The sequence below is a fragment of the Vanellus vanellus genome (assembly GCF_965231255.1).
Source record: "Vanellus vanellus genome assembly, chromosome: 1".
NCBI classification, from domain to species: Eukaryota; Metazoa; Chordata; class Aves; order Charadriiformes; family Charadriidae; genus Vanellus; species Vanellus vanellus.
The window spans coordinates 147,247,272-147,266,255 of record NC_138905.1 but is presented as its reverse complement, the minus strand read 5'-3'; the positions used below and the strand labels follow the sequence as shown (position 1 = coordinate 147,266,255).

The following is an 18,984-nucleotide window of genomic DNA, read 5'->3' as shown; positions in this document are numbered from 1 at the left end:
TAACACCAAGATGGGTACTAGGAGAATGGCTATTAGCTTTCATTATTAGAGGTACATTTCCCAAAGACTTCAAATATACTTTCCTTAGAGTAAGGAATGCTAAACAGGTCAGCAAATGGATACTTAAACTATTTCTGTGAACCAGCCAGAAAACCTCCCTGTGACTTTGAATCAAGCCTTCAGATCTCAGCTACTATCCATTTCCTGCATCTTTTCAACAAGCAATGATGGGTCTCTGTTCTGAAAGCTAAATGTATCTTTGTATTTTCTCTCACAAGAGATCGGGATCCTATAAGCACCATCTGGACTGCTTCTTTGTGTGTCTGTACTTTATGCAGATATGGTCTTCAAACACAGACTGCAAAAGACCTATTGTAGCAGCAGACAGTGGTTGGGATCCGTATCCAGGAGTCCTTTGAAGTCAGCAGAGGCTGGATCCGGCCCTCTCTATGCTTTGCATAATAAAGTCATTGAACCTATTGTGCCAGTTTATACATGCCATAATTGCATAGCTATTACCTTATGTAAGCTTTCTCACATAAACACTTACCTCCAAGGCACGCACCCATGGCCAATGAAAAGATTAATGGTTTCATAGGCAAGTTAACATCAGGATCTTTACTCAGGTTGAGAAGCACAGGAATCTGTGGTTTAAGAAGAAAAGGGAGAGATAGTCAGGAGACATCCAACCATCAGCATAATATAAATGAAACTCATTCAAGTAAACAACTTAAAACACCAGTAAGTCCATATACCGAGGATCTCGTAAGGTTATGAGTGCCTTCTGTTGAATCCTTCTGGTTCAACGGGGACCTGACAGTGACTACAAATCAATTCCCCCTCTATTTCTTGAAACCTAAAGGACAGAGCTATATCCCCTTCTTGCTGGAGACAGCTGTAAGAGATGCCCAGACCTTCACAATCAAGATGGCTGTAGATCACGTGTCAGGAACTAAAAAATTCCTGAATCTTTGTTATAATCAACAATGTCTGATCTGCTAGGGAAAAACTGAGAAATATCAATGTATCAGGCTTCTGAATTCAAAAGCAGAGCTGAGTTATTTTACTTTCTATTCTAACATTGCATTTACCAGAGAATGTAGCTTTAGTTCACTGGGAAATGTTTGCAAGTTTTATGAATTTCATTTAATCCTTTTAGCAAATAAAATAAAATAAAATAAAATAAAATAAAATAAAATAAAACCCCATAAAAGTCAAACAAGGCTTGTAGGGAGACATAATAGACTTCTTTAGGCAATAGATATAGACCCCAAAAATACAGCAGGCAGGCTTCTGAACAGCACCAGATCTCAATCAGTAACACCCTTCAAAGCCGAACTTTTAGCTTAGTTGGGAAAAACTAGTTTGAGTTCAACTTAATTGTGCAACCACTTGGTTTGAAAGGAAGGTATAATCAGTACCAGTCATTAGAAAGGAAATAGGTGATAGTGTTATCAACCTGTTTTTAACACGTACAGAGGTTTATGGGACCAAAAGAGAGAGAGAAAGAATAAGCAAACATGGAACAGCGAGATATCAAGCAGGAAGGGATTTGTGGAAATAACTGTGATATGCCTTAAAATGAGTGCTTTCTCAGAGTCCAGGATTTTCTGTAGTGAACAGTTATGACTTTTAATCCTCCAATTTGTCATTTGAATGTATTTCACAGGTGCCCCTCAAGGCGTATGATCTTGGAGATGGAGCAGCTGCTTCCTGAAAAATGTTTTCACTTTGATGGCTGAGTGATGCTCACCTTTACTGACTGTGTGTGTTCTTTCAGCATGGAGCAATCTGTAGGCTTTATGAAGAATTACAACCCTTTCCCCCTCCCTTCTGCCAATGGTGCTAATCATCCCTCTTAAATCCTCTCATTGATTAATCTAGATAAGTTAATGTCTAAACGATCATTCTTGAATTGTACATTGCCTGAAGATGTCTATTTCTATTTCAAAACCTAAAGAAGAGTCAGTGTGCCCAACATCTTGTCTGTTCTTTTCCATGAAACAGTCGTGAAAGACTTAATTTCTCCCCACAAACTTTGTTTCTCTGAAACCATCACAGAAGATGACATGCAATTCAAATTGGAGAAAAGGAGGCTGAGGAGTGTTGGTCTCTTCTTTGAAGTAACTAGTGATAGGATGAGAGGAAATGGCCTCAAGTTGTGCCAGGGGAAGTTTAGATTGGACATTAGGAAAAATTTCTTCACCAAAAAGGTTGTCAAGCATTGGAACAGATTGCCTGGGGAAGTGGCTGAGTCACCATCCCTGGAGGTATTTAAAAGATGTGTAGATGTGGCACTTAGGGACACAGTTTAGTGGTGGGATCAATAATCTTAAAGGTCTTTTCCAAGCTAAATGATCCTATGAGTCTGTGATTTTATCATTCTATGATCTGCAATTAGCCCATTCCCGATGTCAAAAATACAGCAAGTGCTAACACACGCAGGAAAAGAAACAACTCGTGCATTTAAAAGTATGTTTGGGAAGTAGAATCTCTCAAAATGAAGTAGCAAAGATCCACTGATCATGGTGATTGCAATAGTTATTTTTATGGGCTTCGATCTTCCCAGGCACTTTAAGTGTAATGTAGTGCCTTGGAACATGGTTTAGCAGTGGACTTGGCAGTGTTAGGTTTGTGATTGGACTCCATGATCTTAAAGGTCTTTTTTAACTTAAATGATTCTATGATTCTATTTCATATTTATTTCAAAACAATACTGTGTTTCAACATAAAATAAAATCTAAACACAAATACTGAAATCACAGGATAAACCATCATGCTTAACCTAAATAAAGCATTTTTCCTACTATATAATTTTGACCAGAGAACCAAAAATTATTGTTTAGTTTCTCAGAATTATTTGCAAGTATCCTGATGTATTACAGTAACTCATTTGTTGCAGGACACAATCCTGAACTATGCAGACTAGAAACACTTTTTTAAATTAGACTCCTCCTTGTGTGTCCCCTGCCCAGCACAGAGAAGGTGGGTATGTAGAGCAGATTTAAAATTATTATCTTATTTTCTTGCTGTTGAGGTCAGTCCTAAAGCTGTTGCCAGCCAGATCCCAAGTGCAGAACAAATAATGCTGTTTTCGCACCCCACTAGTGGGAACCATGCAGACAGCAGAGCCCTATGGCCCTCCAGGAGGACCCTCCATAATTACGGCACTGTGAAGGACAGGGGAAGTGAGAAGCAAAACAGAGATCCCAGACAGAAAGCCCACAAGATAACTCTCTGCTAGGTATTTGCTGCCACATAGACACAATACCTCCATGAGAAAATTTGGTTTTCTATTTAGTGAAGGAGGGCAGTGTCAGGAGCTCTCCGTGTCCTGTAAATCTCTATTGATTAAAGACACAGAAACCCCCTAGAAGAAAGTCACTCAACAAAGTTTGCAACTCACTCTGGCTTCTTTTAGACACAAATATAGATTGCAATGCATCAAGAGAAGGTCTGCATGAATGTCCATTGCTTAATTTTTTAAACCTTACAAAGTATTGTAGGAGCCCAAACACGCACTTGACTGGTGTTATTGTTTTCGTCTTGACATAACATTGCTTTCCTTCCACTCAGAAATAGTGTGAATTCTTTTTGAAAGGATTCATAATAATTAATTCTCTACATTAAAATTATCATCAGTGATGTCATGCTCCTAAGTGCATTAACAGGCAATAGGGCTGGATCAGGAATCTCTGCTCCCATAAACGCTTGGTTTTGCAACAAGGGACCAACGTTGAAATATGCCTCAGCAATACATATTTGTGTACACTTTAATTTGGTTGTTTTCCCTATTTAAAGGCATTCATTTCTGCCAAAGAAGATAAGTCAGAATGGGAATGGAAGTCCTACGGACCTCTGAGACATGCTTGAAGTTAAATTTTACATGCTTATATCCCCTGTAAAGAAGATGTATTTCTAACAAGGAATGCTCCACTGTAAGTTTCAGTTTTGAATAACCACATGAAAGATGAATGCAAAACATTCAGTTAAATTTCCAGTGTTTCAGACAGAAATATTTATTTGATCTATAAAGTAAACCAATTTTTTGCAAACATAATGGGCTATCCTGTGTGCCAACTGTGTGCCACAGAGTCTCCAAAAGTCCCTAGCATCTAATTCTTTTGATCTAAAAGTATGCATAAGACAAACAGATTGTTCTAATTTCCATCCTTAAGAACTTTCCTGCTCCAAAAGCAAGGAAGAATTAAGAAACTTGATCATCAGCAAGAACTCTTGAAGAGATGTTGCAAATCAGTTAAAGCCAATGGACATTTCTCATTGTTTAAACGTTTGCATTTTAAATACATAGCAATAATGCACAGGGTCAGTTACAAAGGAACCTGCTTCTGTTTTCCCCCAAAATCACCTTTAACACTTTTTGACACATTGATTCCTGCAATTATGCATGAGGCAACATTTTTTTCACCATCAATACCTCAAACCTCAGCTTTATCTACTGTTTTAGTTAACCTGAGCACTAAAAACAGAAATGCAAAATATTTAGGTTAGAAGGAAACTTTTCACTGTAGTTTTCAATGTTTTTGAAAAACTGAATTAGTTCTACAACTCTTTCTGATTCAACCCGTAGGCTTTTACAATAGCATCGAAAGCACTCCAAGTTAGGATACTTTGCAAACTGAGATATAGTTGCCTGCAATGCATATTGTACAAATACCTTTGTCATATTGATTTAACATATTTGGAATGAAGATTCTTTCATAGTTTTATGAAATGCTGCCCCTCAACAGAGAAAAACACAAAAGTTAAAGATTATGAAGCCCCATGTTTCCTTCATTATTCCCTCTTCAGATTATGTAAACAGCACCTTTATCGATATTAGAAGGAGCATAGTAATGTCTTATCAGGAAGATAGCTTTCATTTCTTATACTTTTTATCTCAATAATCTTACCAGGATAAATCTCTCTTCGACTAGCTTCTAGAAAACTTGCTAATTTTGTTGGAAAGTTCAATATTGAACCACCCCACATTGCTGCTTGATTGGCAGAATTCAGATAGAATGAGCGGTGTAGCTCAACAGAGCAAAGCCAAACCTATCTCACCTACCACCACTGTAAGACTATTTGCCTCCAGTAAAACAGAAAAACACAAGTGTAGGAAATAATGACTGTACCTGGAAAAAGGAGAATGTCCTCAAAAGCTCGATACAGAAAGGAGCTAGTCATTAATCTTGATTCTATATAGGGCGCTTTATGGATTTTATATATATATAGGATGTAAACTGATGCACAAAGAACAACAAAAGTATCTACAGATGTTGGCACATTTGTCTATATAACTAACTTAATCAAAATCAATCCTTGTGAAGAAAATGTTTGTTTATACCATACACTGTGGAAGTACATAGGATGTGTTACAAATATAAAAAGAACAAAAATGGAAATATATGTATTTTCATCTTTTACACTGTTTTTAATCTTGAATCAGTGTTTCAGGATTTTAAAATGGAATAGGATTTTATTGCTGTTATAAATTATCCACCTTCCCAACAAGATACCATCTATTAACAATTAATATTGTACGAAGCTAATTCAGACTCAAAAAATATGATTCTGCAGGACAGAATCATCTGGATTCTGGACAGGACTCTCATCTCACTAACATCCTCAAAGTTTAAGCCAGATGAAACAATCAGAAAGAAAGGAAGGTCAATTTCTACTTTAAATGAAGCCTTTGAAAAAGAGAAAATAGAACAATTTCAGAACTACACACACCAATTACTACAAAGCAAAATTTCATAAAATATTGTTAGTTTTCTCATAAAAATCCTTGCATTTATACTGCGGTATATAGTCCCTTTTTGTTAAAAGACACTGGTGGTGATGTTTGCACATCTCAATTCCGTTGTCTACTTGACAGAGGGGGTCTACTTGACACCTCCCGAGCCTTATTCCTACCAGTCCTGTTTGTACAAAAGTGGAATGGAGAGCCTTGAAGATTTTGCTTTCACATTTATTTTATTTTATATACGTAGACTGCATTCTTTGTAAGCAAAGCTATGACCAAGGAATTAATATTTTCAAACCTTGCTGTTACAGCCTCTTTTCAAAGACTCCAATTTACCCAAGAACAGGTTGAACCAAGACCTTTTTGCTATTCACCTATTTTTACAACAAAACATTCTCATAAGCATGGCATTCCACTGGTCAAGGAGATGAAGAAAGAAGACCTCTTTTGCAACTATGAAGACCTGCTTCTGAAATACAAGCAGAAATAATGATTCAGCTTTACTAGCTGGACCCTAGATATGTAGCGAGGAGACCAAAAAGAAGAGGCACTGGTCCTGCTCTATCAGCGAGCATCTCCTCCTGGGATGGTGTTCATAAGAAACAGCAGGGTGAAGCACTCTCAGCTACTTCTGCGTCCCAAAGCTAACACTTGTACAAGTAATCACACAGCCCCATTGTGCAAGAAGGGTGACTTAGACAAGTTTATCCTATACCTATGCAGCACAGTAGAAGACATCAGGTCGCATTGCCCATTTCGTCTATTTGTGCAAAGTGACAGTGAAAGAGCAATTCACATCTTTATTTTAGGGATTCGTTGCTGCTCTACACCATGCGATTTCACGGCACACACTTTGCTAAGAACTGCATGTGGTAAAGATGTCTTTTGTGAAAAGTGCAGAGAATGTGCATTAATAGAAGGAAAACCTGTTTGCAGTTTCCCAAATTGTTGGTGATCGCTCTGTCTCTGCAGGCAGCTACAGGCCAGTCTTACACATTCACTAAGCACTGAAATGCAGGGCACGGAAAACTCTGGTAGCGCAGAAGGCAAAGAAGACCCAAAAATAAAACTGACGCTAAGAACATGAGATCCGTACAAAAATATTCAGTACTGCAAATGAAAAGCCTCTGATAGTTTTAAAGGCAATAAATAGTGGGCCAAAAATTATCCGGTTTCTAACAAAGACCTGTCAGAGACTAAGTCACCTTGCCAGCCAGGTGGTTAATGGAAGTTGTTTGTTACTCTGTATTGAGGAAATAGTGTTTAAACTCAGCTAAAACGAGGATTTACTATGGCTATATTTTTAGCTCTTGTAATAAAAGAAAAATATAAACAGATGGCTCTAGCATATGTGGCTGATAAAACACGTCAGTTAAACTAAAGAGCATACTGGTAATAAAATCATGCCACCTAACATTCTTAGGGCAGAAATCCGTGGCTATTTAAATAAAAATATTAGGAAAACGCAGGCCTTAAAAACTAGTAAGTCTGCCTGTCAAGGAGTGTCATTGTGAGTTCAGCCTCTTGAAAAAGGAGGGAAAATATCAGAGGACTAACAGAATGACACATGGAGTATCACTACGTGATTCACCACATTTATTTGTCAAAGAAAGCTGGATATCCAACATAAAAAAAAACCTCTTGCCATTCAGGAATTGAAATGTGTGAGACTTAATAACTAAGCTCCTGGTGTGTTAACTGTTTATGCACAGGACATTTTGTGGGGTTTTTTTAAGCAACTCCCAGATATATCTATATATATTAATTTTGCTGCTGGCGACATAGTCTTTTGCATACAGTCAGAATTCATGGAGTTTCCTACAAAGTATATCTCAAACTCAGAATATTTTGCTATAGTTCATTTTTTACATATTGGCAAAAATTTATTGATTTTCCTGTCACAGTTGCCAGGCATGCTTATGCGATGAAGTGTAATAAACTGTCACTCATATGAACATCTACTTAATTAGGGAGCTGGATCTTCACTCTCCAATGCTTAAAGAGAAGGGAAAAAGGATTAGTGTTCAGCAAGCAAGTTTCAATCTCATCTTGTTTTGGGGCAGTTCATGATCTTTGCATTCAGGACCAATTACCTGAGACAAACAATTGGAAGATACTCTGAAGACTGTTTTGTCTTTGTGTGGCTCCAATGCTTTATTTTAGTTTAACACAAACAGAATTTGACCAAGACAGAAACAGTAAAAGTAATCAACCTATGATGAACTAAGTGCCCTCAGAAACTCTTTCCACTGTTTCATGTACACAATTATCTTTCTGCAACATCCACTGTAGCATAAAATACTTGCTGTGTTCTGAGCTCTCTGCAGAGATTTCAGTTTAGTGACCTCTGTAAATGAATTCCATATGGTACTGACATTTTTGATGGTGGGGTTACAGCAGATTTACTCTTGTCTAGGACAAAGAAGAATTTGACTAACAACAGTGTTGCACTGAAAAGGTATTTCCAGGGTAAGATGCTTCAAATACTAAACTAATCTGAATTTTTTAATCTCAGAATTTTTTAGTAAGGGAAAATTCTTCACGATGCTGGTGCTCAAGACTGCTGAAAAGCACTAATGCATTCAAAATATCTGAACACATGAATATTTTGCACCATAAAACATTTTAATCTTAAAATAACTGAAAATATTTACATTTTGTTCTTAAGACTGCAGATAATGTGTTGTGTTTATGTTTTAGGACAAGCAAGAATCCTAACTTGTCTATGTAGATACTTAGCAATTCTTGAAAATGCTTAGATTTTCCTCTAGGAAACCGTTTTCCTTATCTGTTTTCATTACTTCAATTCATTTAAAAGTGTATTTCCTAGAATTCATTGTAATGCTGGCTCAGATATATTCATATTCTAATTACCTTTTTAAAATATTGATCTACAGCTTCCACTTTCACATCCTGTTAAGGTAAGAATCCGCCAGCTATAAATTTTAATGCTGTCAAATCTGAAACTGAAAATGGACCAGCCAACTTTATCCAAGTACAGATAAAGTGAAATTTTTAGTCTCAAGATTCATTAATTAGACATTTACATTTTTTATTTTTATTTTTTCTATACACAAAGGAAGTCATTATGAATCTGATTATCCCACTAGTACAAACAAAGAAGCTGAAATGAAAATTTGGACAACCATCCTACAGCTTGATTTTTTTTAAAGCAAACACAGTGTCACAATTACAGAGCTATCTGCAGGTTTTTCTCTTTTTCTTCCTTTCAGCTATAGAATCATAGAATGGTTTGGGTTGCAAGGGACCTTAAAGATCATCTAGTTCCAACCCCCTTGCCATGGGCGGAACATCTTCCACTAGACCAGGTTGCTCAAAGCCCCATCCAGGCTGACCTCGAACACCTTCAGGGACAGAGCATCCACAACTTCTCTGGGCAACCTGTTCCAGTGCCTCACCACCCTCACAGTAAAGAATTTCTTCCTAATACCTATGCAATCTCGTAAGTCAAGCCTCAGGTCTTCTTACATGCTATAGTGGAATTCCATATTTCTTCCATTTGTCAGGCAGGTCCTGGGTCAAAATAATCTACATATCAATTGTATGGGCTAGTTCTACATTACATGGTGTAACAGGAGACCGAAAGAGTTGGAGATGAGTCTCTTCTTATCTACGGTGTCTTCAGTCCAGGGGAGTCAGTCACCTCACATTGGAAACCCTTACTTCTGTTCACTCCCACACCATTTCTGAGCTAACTACACAGAGTGCGTGTAGCTCCTATCTACCTACCTCCTTGCTCCAAGTCTGGACAACACGCACTGCACAGTGTTGTAGGGAATTAATGGAAGACCTTATCCAGCAACACAGAGGCAGCACTGGGGACATTCCACGAATGAACTGATCCCTGTCTTCTTGCACCTTCCCACCCCTGAAGGAATGGAACAATGTGACTTTCTAGGCACCCTTGCCATCACAGTAGTTTTGCCTGCAGTCAGCTCGAGACTTAAAACCAGAAAAGTTGAGACTGGCAGCACTGCCTTACCCCTAGAATACGGGACAAAAAGCACTGGATACTCACCTTTCTAATGCAGAAGAGACTCCTTTTGTGACCTTGACTGTGAGTTGCCACCAAGCTTTTCACCATCTTTGCATGCTATTTCAGGAATTCCTATCCATGTACAAGTCAAATAGACTGTCACCCTGTGAGCCTGGTTTCCCCTAACTCCTACTGGTCAGTGGTTCACTGCCTTGGGGTGAGCAAATCCGCTATTGGCAGATGTCTCTGACGCCATCCTCCAAACACTCTTTGCTCAGTCGAAGCATACAGCTGATATCTACAAAACCACCTACTGTATCAGTAGGTTCAAAAAATGGGAGGGACTTGATGGGTATCATATCCCTACCCAGTACTTGGTCCATCAAGACTATGACTGCAAAAATCACAAGAGCTTTTGCCCCATTGTCATACAGATATTTGTTCACTACTGAAGAAGAATTATGAACTTCTTGGAGGGTTTCACTGGAGGGAGTCAGCACACCTGCATATTCCATAATTATAAGCACAGGCTCAGCTGTGAAGCTGTCACCTTTTGCCAAGAACGGACAGGATCATTCATGGCTACACCATAGCTGGTGTCCTATACTCCAGCATCACTGAAGCATATGAAAACAAATTCATCTATAGAAGCATGTCAGCTGTGTGAATGTATGACTGAACTATATGGCTGAATAAGTGACTTTGCTGCATGGATGGGTTTCTGATATTAGTAATTACAGCTTGATTCTGTGAATAGCAAGCCGATAAATAAACAGAGATCTAAGAAATACCTGTTGCATTCTGTGTTTATTAGACAAACACACACTCAATTAACGAGTCCCCAATTAGCAAAAAGGTATTCTACAAAAGAGCTGGGTTTTATATATGTAATACTCCTCATCAGGAGTTCATAGCTTTGACATACATAGCGATAAATGGCCTTCCAGAACCAAACGTTGCTTGTTTTGACTGCAGGAACCCAGTGCCAAAGAAACAAAAAGATTTTTCAATTCAAGTTTATGCAATCTTACAGAAGAACTTGGGACTTAGTTACTTAGGAATTTTCTGAAAGTATTTTCTAATGTAGAATGACAATGTCCCAGCCCGTTCATTGAGTTAGATGGTGCTGGGTCTCGACTTCAGTCTGCTGCATAACACATTAGTGTCTTAACATCTCAGCTAAAGACTACTCTTGCACAGGTGAGAGTATGCCTGCATTTTTCTTTCTTTCTCCCTCCTCTCTCCACCTATTTTTAAAGAAAAAAAAAAAAAAAAGTAGATGGTTCAGCCCAGAACAGGATGAAAAAGATATGCATTTGAAATGTAAAACCTTGGCAGGAATTTTTTCCTGTCCATCTGTATTTCACTCCCTCGAAGACACAAAAGAAGCGGTCTTCAGGCATCCCAAAAGATTCATGTTTCAGTCCTATTTCCCAAAACATACTCCTTTGAAAGAGGGTTCCTTTCAAAATCTGCGCAAGACCCTTTGGTCAGTGTGCGTGCAGGTGTCATTTGGTATTGCTCCAAACCACTTTCCACAGACTAGCTGGATGTGAGGCAAAAGCTTTGAAGCTAAGATTTCTGCATTATTGCTTAATAGTCCTCAAGTGTTTGCTGAGGGGTGACTCATCCTGAACCAATCTTTCCCTTCATGCCTATTGCTTGCAGTCTCTTGTTGTTAAATCAATATAATTCCACAGGAAACACCACGGTAATCAAACCAAAATACCATATTAACATATAATTACAAAGCAGCTGCAAATCTGTCCAACCTATCATATGCCCTATAAGAACTGTCTTAAACCTTGACACAGGTTAAAGGCGGACATAACCACCCAATAACAATGGGAGAAAGAATTATACTTGGCTGACAACAAGCTATAACAATGAATCATTCCTACGGCATAATGAAGGGATTATTGTACTTTGTTTAAACGGAGAACTTGATTGAATAAACCTATTTTATCATGCCTTGATTTGTTATAATTTGACACTTTTCTGATATTAAACTTAACAGCTGATAAGCATTTGTTATGGTTAAAGTTATTTGCTGTTTTTAAACTAATTACATAAGCAAGGCAGCAATAAAAGGCTCAGGTGTTAAAGCATTAGCGTAACTATGCAGTGCAGAGAGGGAAAATATTGATAGCAGCAGGTGGCTAGTGACAATTTCAATCAAAAAGACAACTTTACTTATCAGCTACAGATGCGAATATAACAGCGAATATATGCAAGAATACAGCTAAAACAGTGGGTCTCGTTCCACAGCGAACTGCGAGTGCTGGCAGCAATGGCCAGCAAGATGCCTAAATGCTACGACTAAGCTTGCAATAATGATTCAACCTGAGGGGATAAAGTAAACTGCAACACAGCAGAGGGGGGAAAAAAAAAAAAGGCAAATTGTAATCAGCGAGCTCAGCTCCCTTGCCAGCACCAGGAGGAGGGTGTGTGAGTGTTGCCCAGACCCCTACCATCGTAGCTGTGAAGGGGATGTTGTCGATGACGGAGGAGGCCAAAGCAGACACCCAGAGCACTAAAATGATGGCCACCGCTAAGCGCTGGTCCTCAGGAACCACCTGGAATTGAGAGAAGTCGAATTACAACTTTGATGAGATCAGTGCTGCTCCGTCCCCCCGATGGCATAATTGCACGTTTTCCACAGTTTTAATTTACCAACATTTATTACTCCTTCAGGCTCTGAGATAAGAAAAGCATCTTAAAGAAAATAGCCAGACATTTAGTAACACAATATTGTTCTTTTCCCAAGAAAATTTGAACAAATAGAAATACAAAGACTGATATTTCTAATAGTCATACTTACATTTCACACAGGAAATAAACCATGCAACCCTAAATTTTCCCTTTTTACTCGTTATATTTTCTTGGGATTTTTAGACGACAGAAAAGTCTTCCCTTTTGCATTTATGGCTATGCTTATTTAGGCTGTGGACAGATATATACATATTAAATACCACCCATGCCAAAGTATAACATGCTTTTTTGACATTGCTGTGCAGGAATGCAGTCATTAACATTAAATTCAAAATGAAAGTATTATTCATTTTTCTATTGGACTAAAACTATTTTCCTTACATGTTAAAAAAATGTAAATATTTCAAACATACCTTTATTAACAAAGCTGTCTGCTCTCCTATATAGTCTATTAAGTGCAGATGAGCCAAAGCCTAAAAAAGAAAAAAAAAGACATTGATACTAATTAGTTAAGTACCTGATGTAGTTACATTTTTTTCAATGGATGTAAGCAGATACAACAATTCTTTCCTCTTCACAAGATATTGATATTAATCTCATGTAGCTTCTGCAGCAGCTTTGCAATTGGTAGAAAGAAAAGACACGGCAGGAATTGGTAGCTGTATTTGCAGAAGTGGGTTGGTTGTGCTGGAATGACCGGTGGGATTATTTAAAAGTGTGGGGCACAGGCATCAAAGAAAAATTGAAATTTAAAGATGACATTCTTCAGTGGATACGTGTTTTCTGAATACCTGAAGACAATTGATTTTAAACTGACTTCCCCAAAACCACAATATAGATAGAAGTATATCATGTGTTTAAAAGGTCAGATGAAATCAGGCATCTTGTGCTCAGATGAAGAAAAGAGAAAGCAAAACACATGTTTCTGTTCAACAACTTTCTCAGACCCATAAAAAAACAACAGTACCCATCTGCTAAAACCAGGCCAGAGATCTTGGGTGAAGAGAAATTGGCACAGGGGCAGCAGCACTTGAAAGGCAGGACAACCAGCTCTCCGATTCCCTTGTCAGGCACCCGAACTGAGGAGGTGAGCCATGTAAGCATCAGGCCCGGGGCCGCCTGGACCAGAGTGCTCTGTCCTCCCTGTGAGAGCCATTACCGTTTGTACAGGATACTCAGATAGCATCCCATACAACCATGGTTACTACCATGGATGAAAAGACATAGCAGGGCTCCAGCCTAATGGTGATGGCTCTGATATCTCCTTGGGCAGACAGGAGAATATAAACTGAATATTAACACCCCAAGAGAATGATCTATTGCCTCAAACTATGATGTAAAAGGGGAATTTTTAGCTCATGCGAGCTACCTTTTAATTCACTTTGGTTTTATTTTCTTTTCTTACAAGCGTCCAGAATGGAGTACTATTTTCAGGTTCAGTGGGGTATATCTATTTTATGACTTTTCAGTTTCTCGGGGGAGAGCATCACCATTTTTGGTTCAGCCTGGACCAAGCTGGTTGGCTGGTTTTCATTTTTTTTTTCTGCCGTGACTAAGAATCAGCCAGCTGCAATGCCTCACTTACTGACTCTGCTCCCACAGAGCCGCAGAAGTCAGCATCCGCACGCCGCAGCTCCGTGTAACCCGCACACAGTCAGACAGAGCCCTTCAGAGACACCAGTGGAAAAAAAAAATTCAACTCAACTTGCACACTGTCAAATTCCATGACAGAGATGGGCAAAGATCCTAACAGGCACTGAGTGGAGTGGTAAAAGACACAGTAATGTCAGAGTGACAAAGGGGCCGTCATTCAGACCGGCAGCCCCTGTACCTGCAGCTCGTTCAGGCGGCAGCTGAACTCCAGTGGTTTGGGTATAGCCACATATTAAATTTGGCCCAGAAATTCTATTTGTTTTCAACAATGCATTGCACAAGAAAAGGTATATTTACATTTAAAGACGCAGCATGCAGAAAACAAGTGATAAGACTTTTAAATACATGCACATACCCCTTACATTAAAAAAAAAAAAAAAGGTCATTTTTTCATTACTTTAACTTCCCAGGATAAAGTTTGCTAAGAAGAGAATTCGGGTTGGTAATTTTAAGTTACTGTTTTCATTCTAAGCTACCTGCATTGCTTTACCAACGCAAAGGTTATGAAAGTGACTTTTACAATGTATGTAAAAGTAATATTTTTAATGAACTGTAATATTTTTTCTGCAATTGCTTTGTGTTCACACTTTAAAATAAACTTTTTAACACATTGCTGTCAGCAACCAGAGTTCAGAGTTAATTTCAGTTAGCACTGCTGCCTTATTACTTAATTATCTACTAACACAACACGTTTCAGTAACACTCAAAATTTGTTCTGGAATCCAGACATGGTACTACAAAAGAGATTCAGGAAAGAGGGAAGGGAGTGGAGGACACGCACGTTGCTCCTGCCAGACAGTCAGTCCGCCGGTAGCCCACCACGTTAGAGATGATGACAATACTAATCACATAACCAGCTTTAGGATGTCTTTACAATATCCACGCCAATTGCCTGCAAGCGCCTAAGTGAAACCCAGCAATTAGTACCCCGTCACTGGCCTCTCCTGGGTGTAAACTGCTCAGAGAGTCTCCCGGATCTTCCTGTGTCTTCGAAGAGGAATAAATATTACTGCACTAATTGGTGCCTTCAAGCGTACCAGCTCCTGTCTGGCAGCTCGAAATAGAGCTTTACGGCAGAAAAAAATTATGTACCGTTTTAGATCGAACTTTAATTTATGCACAACAATTTGTGTGAAACCCTCTTATGGACAGCATGTCATGATGACTGTTGGAAATAAACTCTGCCTGAAGGGATTAAGGTAAAATGTCATTTTTGACAATAAAATTGAACAAAATACTGTATCCCTGAGAGGCACAGGAGCTTATGTCATAAAGAGACAGAAGCAGCAGAAAGATTTTATAGCCTGTAACAGACAGTTGTGAACAAGGACTAAAAAAACAGTCGTAAAGATGAATTACCTGAGAGACACAATAAGAAACAAGAGAGCTCCAAAGGCTTTCCAACTTTTTCACTGCAAAAGATCTACCAGATTGGACCAATGAGTACCCAAAGCCAGAACCTCCAAGAGTTCCCCCATGGCTCTGGCACTCAATTCACTTTTTCCAAAATGACTTGCAGCATAAGTCCCACACAGGTTTTCGAATGTGCCTTGTAATAGGAAAGGGAACCTTTATAGCAGTAGGAAATAGCTTCATACTGGGAACCTTTTAAGATGAAGGATCACCAAGATCCATAAGAATATGAGCTGACAACCTCTGAGTGCCTAGCTCATGGAAAGATTTCTTATACTTCAATGCATATCTTTGTTTTGAATTGTTTCTTCTTGACATTGTTAAGCTACAGGAAAGAAAAATGCCTTGGCAAGGACTGTCATCTCCTGTTAATTCAAAGGGTAATATAGATTCAGATCAAAATTAGCAGTGATGTTACTTAGAACTTTTTTTTTTATTCATTTATGGGTAAGAATTTAGTGTCTCTCACTTCTTTTCTTGATTATATGTTCTTTCATGACCTTAAACTGCTGTCATTCTACAGAGCCAGGAAAAATATTCTTTTGTTAGCAAACCATTCACCGGTGACCTGAGAAACCATAAAAATGAAGTTCAGTGAATTACAACAGTTGTATCCAAAGTCTGTTAGCAAATGAAAAATAACTTCCCGGGTGTTTTACTGTGCTATTGTGTAGCCAAACAACACTCAAATCAAAACTATTCAATCCAAGCTAAAACAATAAATACATCAGGGAATGTGACTAATAAACTGTTACAGCATCAGCAGACAAAATAAACATGGCTTCAATATGGATTCCCTACAAGAGCTAGAAAATGCAAGGATATATAGAACCTGATAACGTAGAGAGCTAAAAATTGTCTGTACTAATGGGTGTACAATAAATCAACATTTCCTCATGAATTTTAGACCTACTAGCTAGCAAATAAGCCTCCTAATGATAATCAGAGTTTCCATTTATCTTCTCAGAGGTTATCAGATTTTGACTTCCAGTTTGGCATCAATTAGAGTCAGTTGAATTATTCGCTGTTTGTATTTGCTTCATATTTTTTCTGTGTTAGTGTTGGTGATTTTTTTTAATAGATCCCAATTTACAAATTCTTGGACTCTTTGCAGTTACTGGGGGGGAAGGAGGAAGGAGGCTGTGTGAGTAAATTTGTTATTACAGGCTTTTCCCACGCTGCTCAGTCAGACAATTCACTAGCCATGGCAGTGCCAGTGGTCACTTGGGTTTTGTCAGTCGTGTTTCTACAACATAATTACATAATTTAAACCCAGTAAATAACAACTGAAAAATAATGAGTATTCTAGCGAATGCACAGAAACCTAATTGACAAGTAAATGTGAGTATTCATACAAAGAATTATCCAAACATTTCGAGTAAAAATAAATCCTCTCAGGCTATACAAAAGCATCAAACAAGTAAATAAAATGGGGTACAAACATGACTGGACTGTTTCTAATAGTCAAGCAAACACAAAGAAACTACACAGCAAGATATCCAGGCATTTCAAGTACTGAATACCTTTTTAAATGACAATTGCAAACTGAAATTCAGTGATATTATCTTGTCAAATCATACTCCCATTAAATCTCTTAGGTCATTTGGCAGCCAGCGTGTAACAGACAGCATTAGGAGCGTTTTTCAACTCTGGTTTATTCGTCTTCTTCTATTTTTCCTATCGATTTTCTAAATAATTGCAAAACAAACACATAACAACATATAAACTATCTGCACACACAGACCGCTGACAAACGTGGAAACTAAAATTCCACTTATATGAAAATGATTGTTTCAGATCCATTCAGCAAATGCAGCAGAAGAAGAATGAAACCAAGCTTACAGTAAAATTTAAATCTCAAAGAGGTCCTGCCAACTTCCACCACTCTGCAATTTCTCTCTGTTACTACCATGACTACACTTGATCTTCAATATTCCAGTGGGATTGAATTTGCAGGAGGCCTCTGCCCAGAAACGTGATTCACATTTATACGTCATTTCTACCTCTTCAGGCATTAGAAATCGGAGAATCTTACCTCCATGAGAACAAACAAGGCTGCAAAGAAAAGGAGGGTTGCCCACTCAACTCTGTTCAATATCATCTCGAAATCATGGATGTCTGCTAGCACTAGCAGCCAAATGGCTCCCAATATGGCAATCCAGCCTGCATTAGAAAAAGAGAGAGCAACACTTTACACTTCACAGACTCGTTATGTGCCACCAACATAAAAGTTACAGTGCTGCGTTTTTCAGGGCCTTGAAGACTCGCTGGCTATGTGCTCTAGAAGATAAACAGAGGAAAGGAAAAGCTCTTTAAAACAGAAAAGAGACTGACTTTAAATAGCAAAACAGGCTTTTTCCAGACAGGATTGCCCTATACATCCTGAAGTGGTTTAGGACACATATTTTGGGAAGTGATTAGGAGAAAATGCAAATCAAATGTACAATCAGCCAGAGAATGTAATCAGTGAATCTCTGTCTGAGCAGGGCTCACTTTCTCTCTGCATGGTTAAAATGCTTTCTGGAGCCGTTTGATTCCTCTGACACATTTGTCTTAAACAATTGAATGGGATTTCAGACATGAAACAAAAGGGATTTGGGTGTTTTCCTCAGAATGATGCTGCTTTTTCTGCCTTTCCTCTCTATTGTTTTCCTAAATAGCAGATGACTATTTAAAAAAAAAAAAAAAATATATAATTTAAGGTTTTTTTAATGGCATGGAAATAAAGCCTTCCACCTCTTCAAGTTATTTCTCTCTTTTTTGTGACTGTTTCATATGCTTCATCCTATTTCATATATTCACAGTCAGAAAGTGATGGATTCACAGAATTGCAGAAAAAACAAAGGGGGAAAAAAGAACAATAACAATCTTTGCTGGCAAACAATTTTAAGTCACAAACTTATAACCAAATACCAAATTTAATTTAAGGACAATAGGCCCCTGCTACAAAGTGGATAGATGAATAAAGTAAGCCTTCTCCAAAAGTCTTCGACAACCAAAGTTGTAATTAAATTCAGAGACAGAAGGCTGATTCATAATATTTTAGGCCATTCAACTTACAGTTTATACATAAGTGTTCTACCATTAAGTTAAAAGAAGAAAGAGATCCAAAATCATCCAGCAGTTTAAAATTAAGCTATTTTCCATTTCAATCCTATTTAAATATAAAGGAAATAAAGACACCAAAGGTTCTCACTGTTCATGAAGCTCTAAACAATAACTATTTTCTCCAAAAATTCCTATGCAGCATCACAGAAGTATTCCCTAATCGAAGAATGCATTTTGCTTTCTCAAATACATCTTAGGAGCTTTCAGTGACATACTGCACTCTTTAAATGAAGAAGTTCAGGTTAACTGTGATCAGTAAGGAACATCTGCTGAAAATATTGCAGCTCAGTGCGGGCAACCAGACCTGCCCAAAAGCAGCAGCTCAGGAGTTTGGCTGGTCTGTTTGGTAAGG

At 38.2% G+C, this 18,984-nt stretch overlaps 1 protein-coding gene across 1 annotated transcript in view; it reads right to left on the bottom strand.

Moving 5' to 3' along the window:
* The window catches only part of OCA2 (OCA2 melanosomal transmembrane protein), a gene marked incomplete at both ends in the record, with an annotated part of 176,511 nt that overhangs the window by 53,255 nt on the left and 104,272 nt on the right, over positions 1 to 18,984 (bottom strand). The window contains 4 exons of the mRNA XM_082489224.1: positions 551 to 644; positions 12,218 to 12,322; positions 12,872 to 12,931; positions 17,560 to 17,687. Of these exons, the coding sequence (XP_082345350.1) occupies positions 551 to 644; positions 12,218 to 12,322; positions 12,872 to 12,931; positions 17,560 to 17,687 (387 nt within the window). The remainder of the gene's footprint in view (positions 1 to 550; positions 645 to 12,217; positions 12,323 to 12,871; positions 12,932 to 17,559; positions 17,688 to 18,984) is intronic.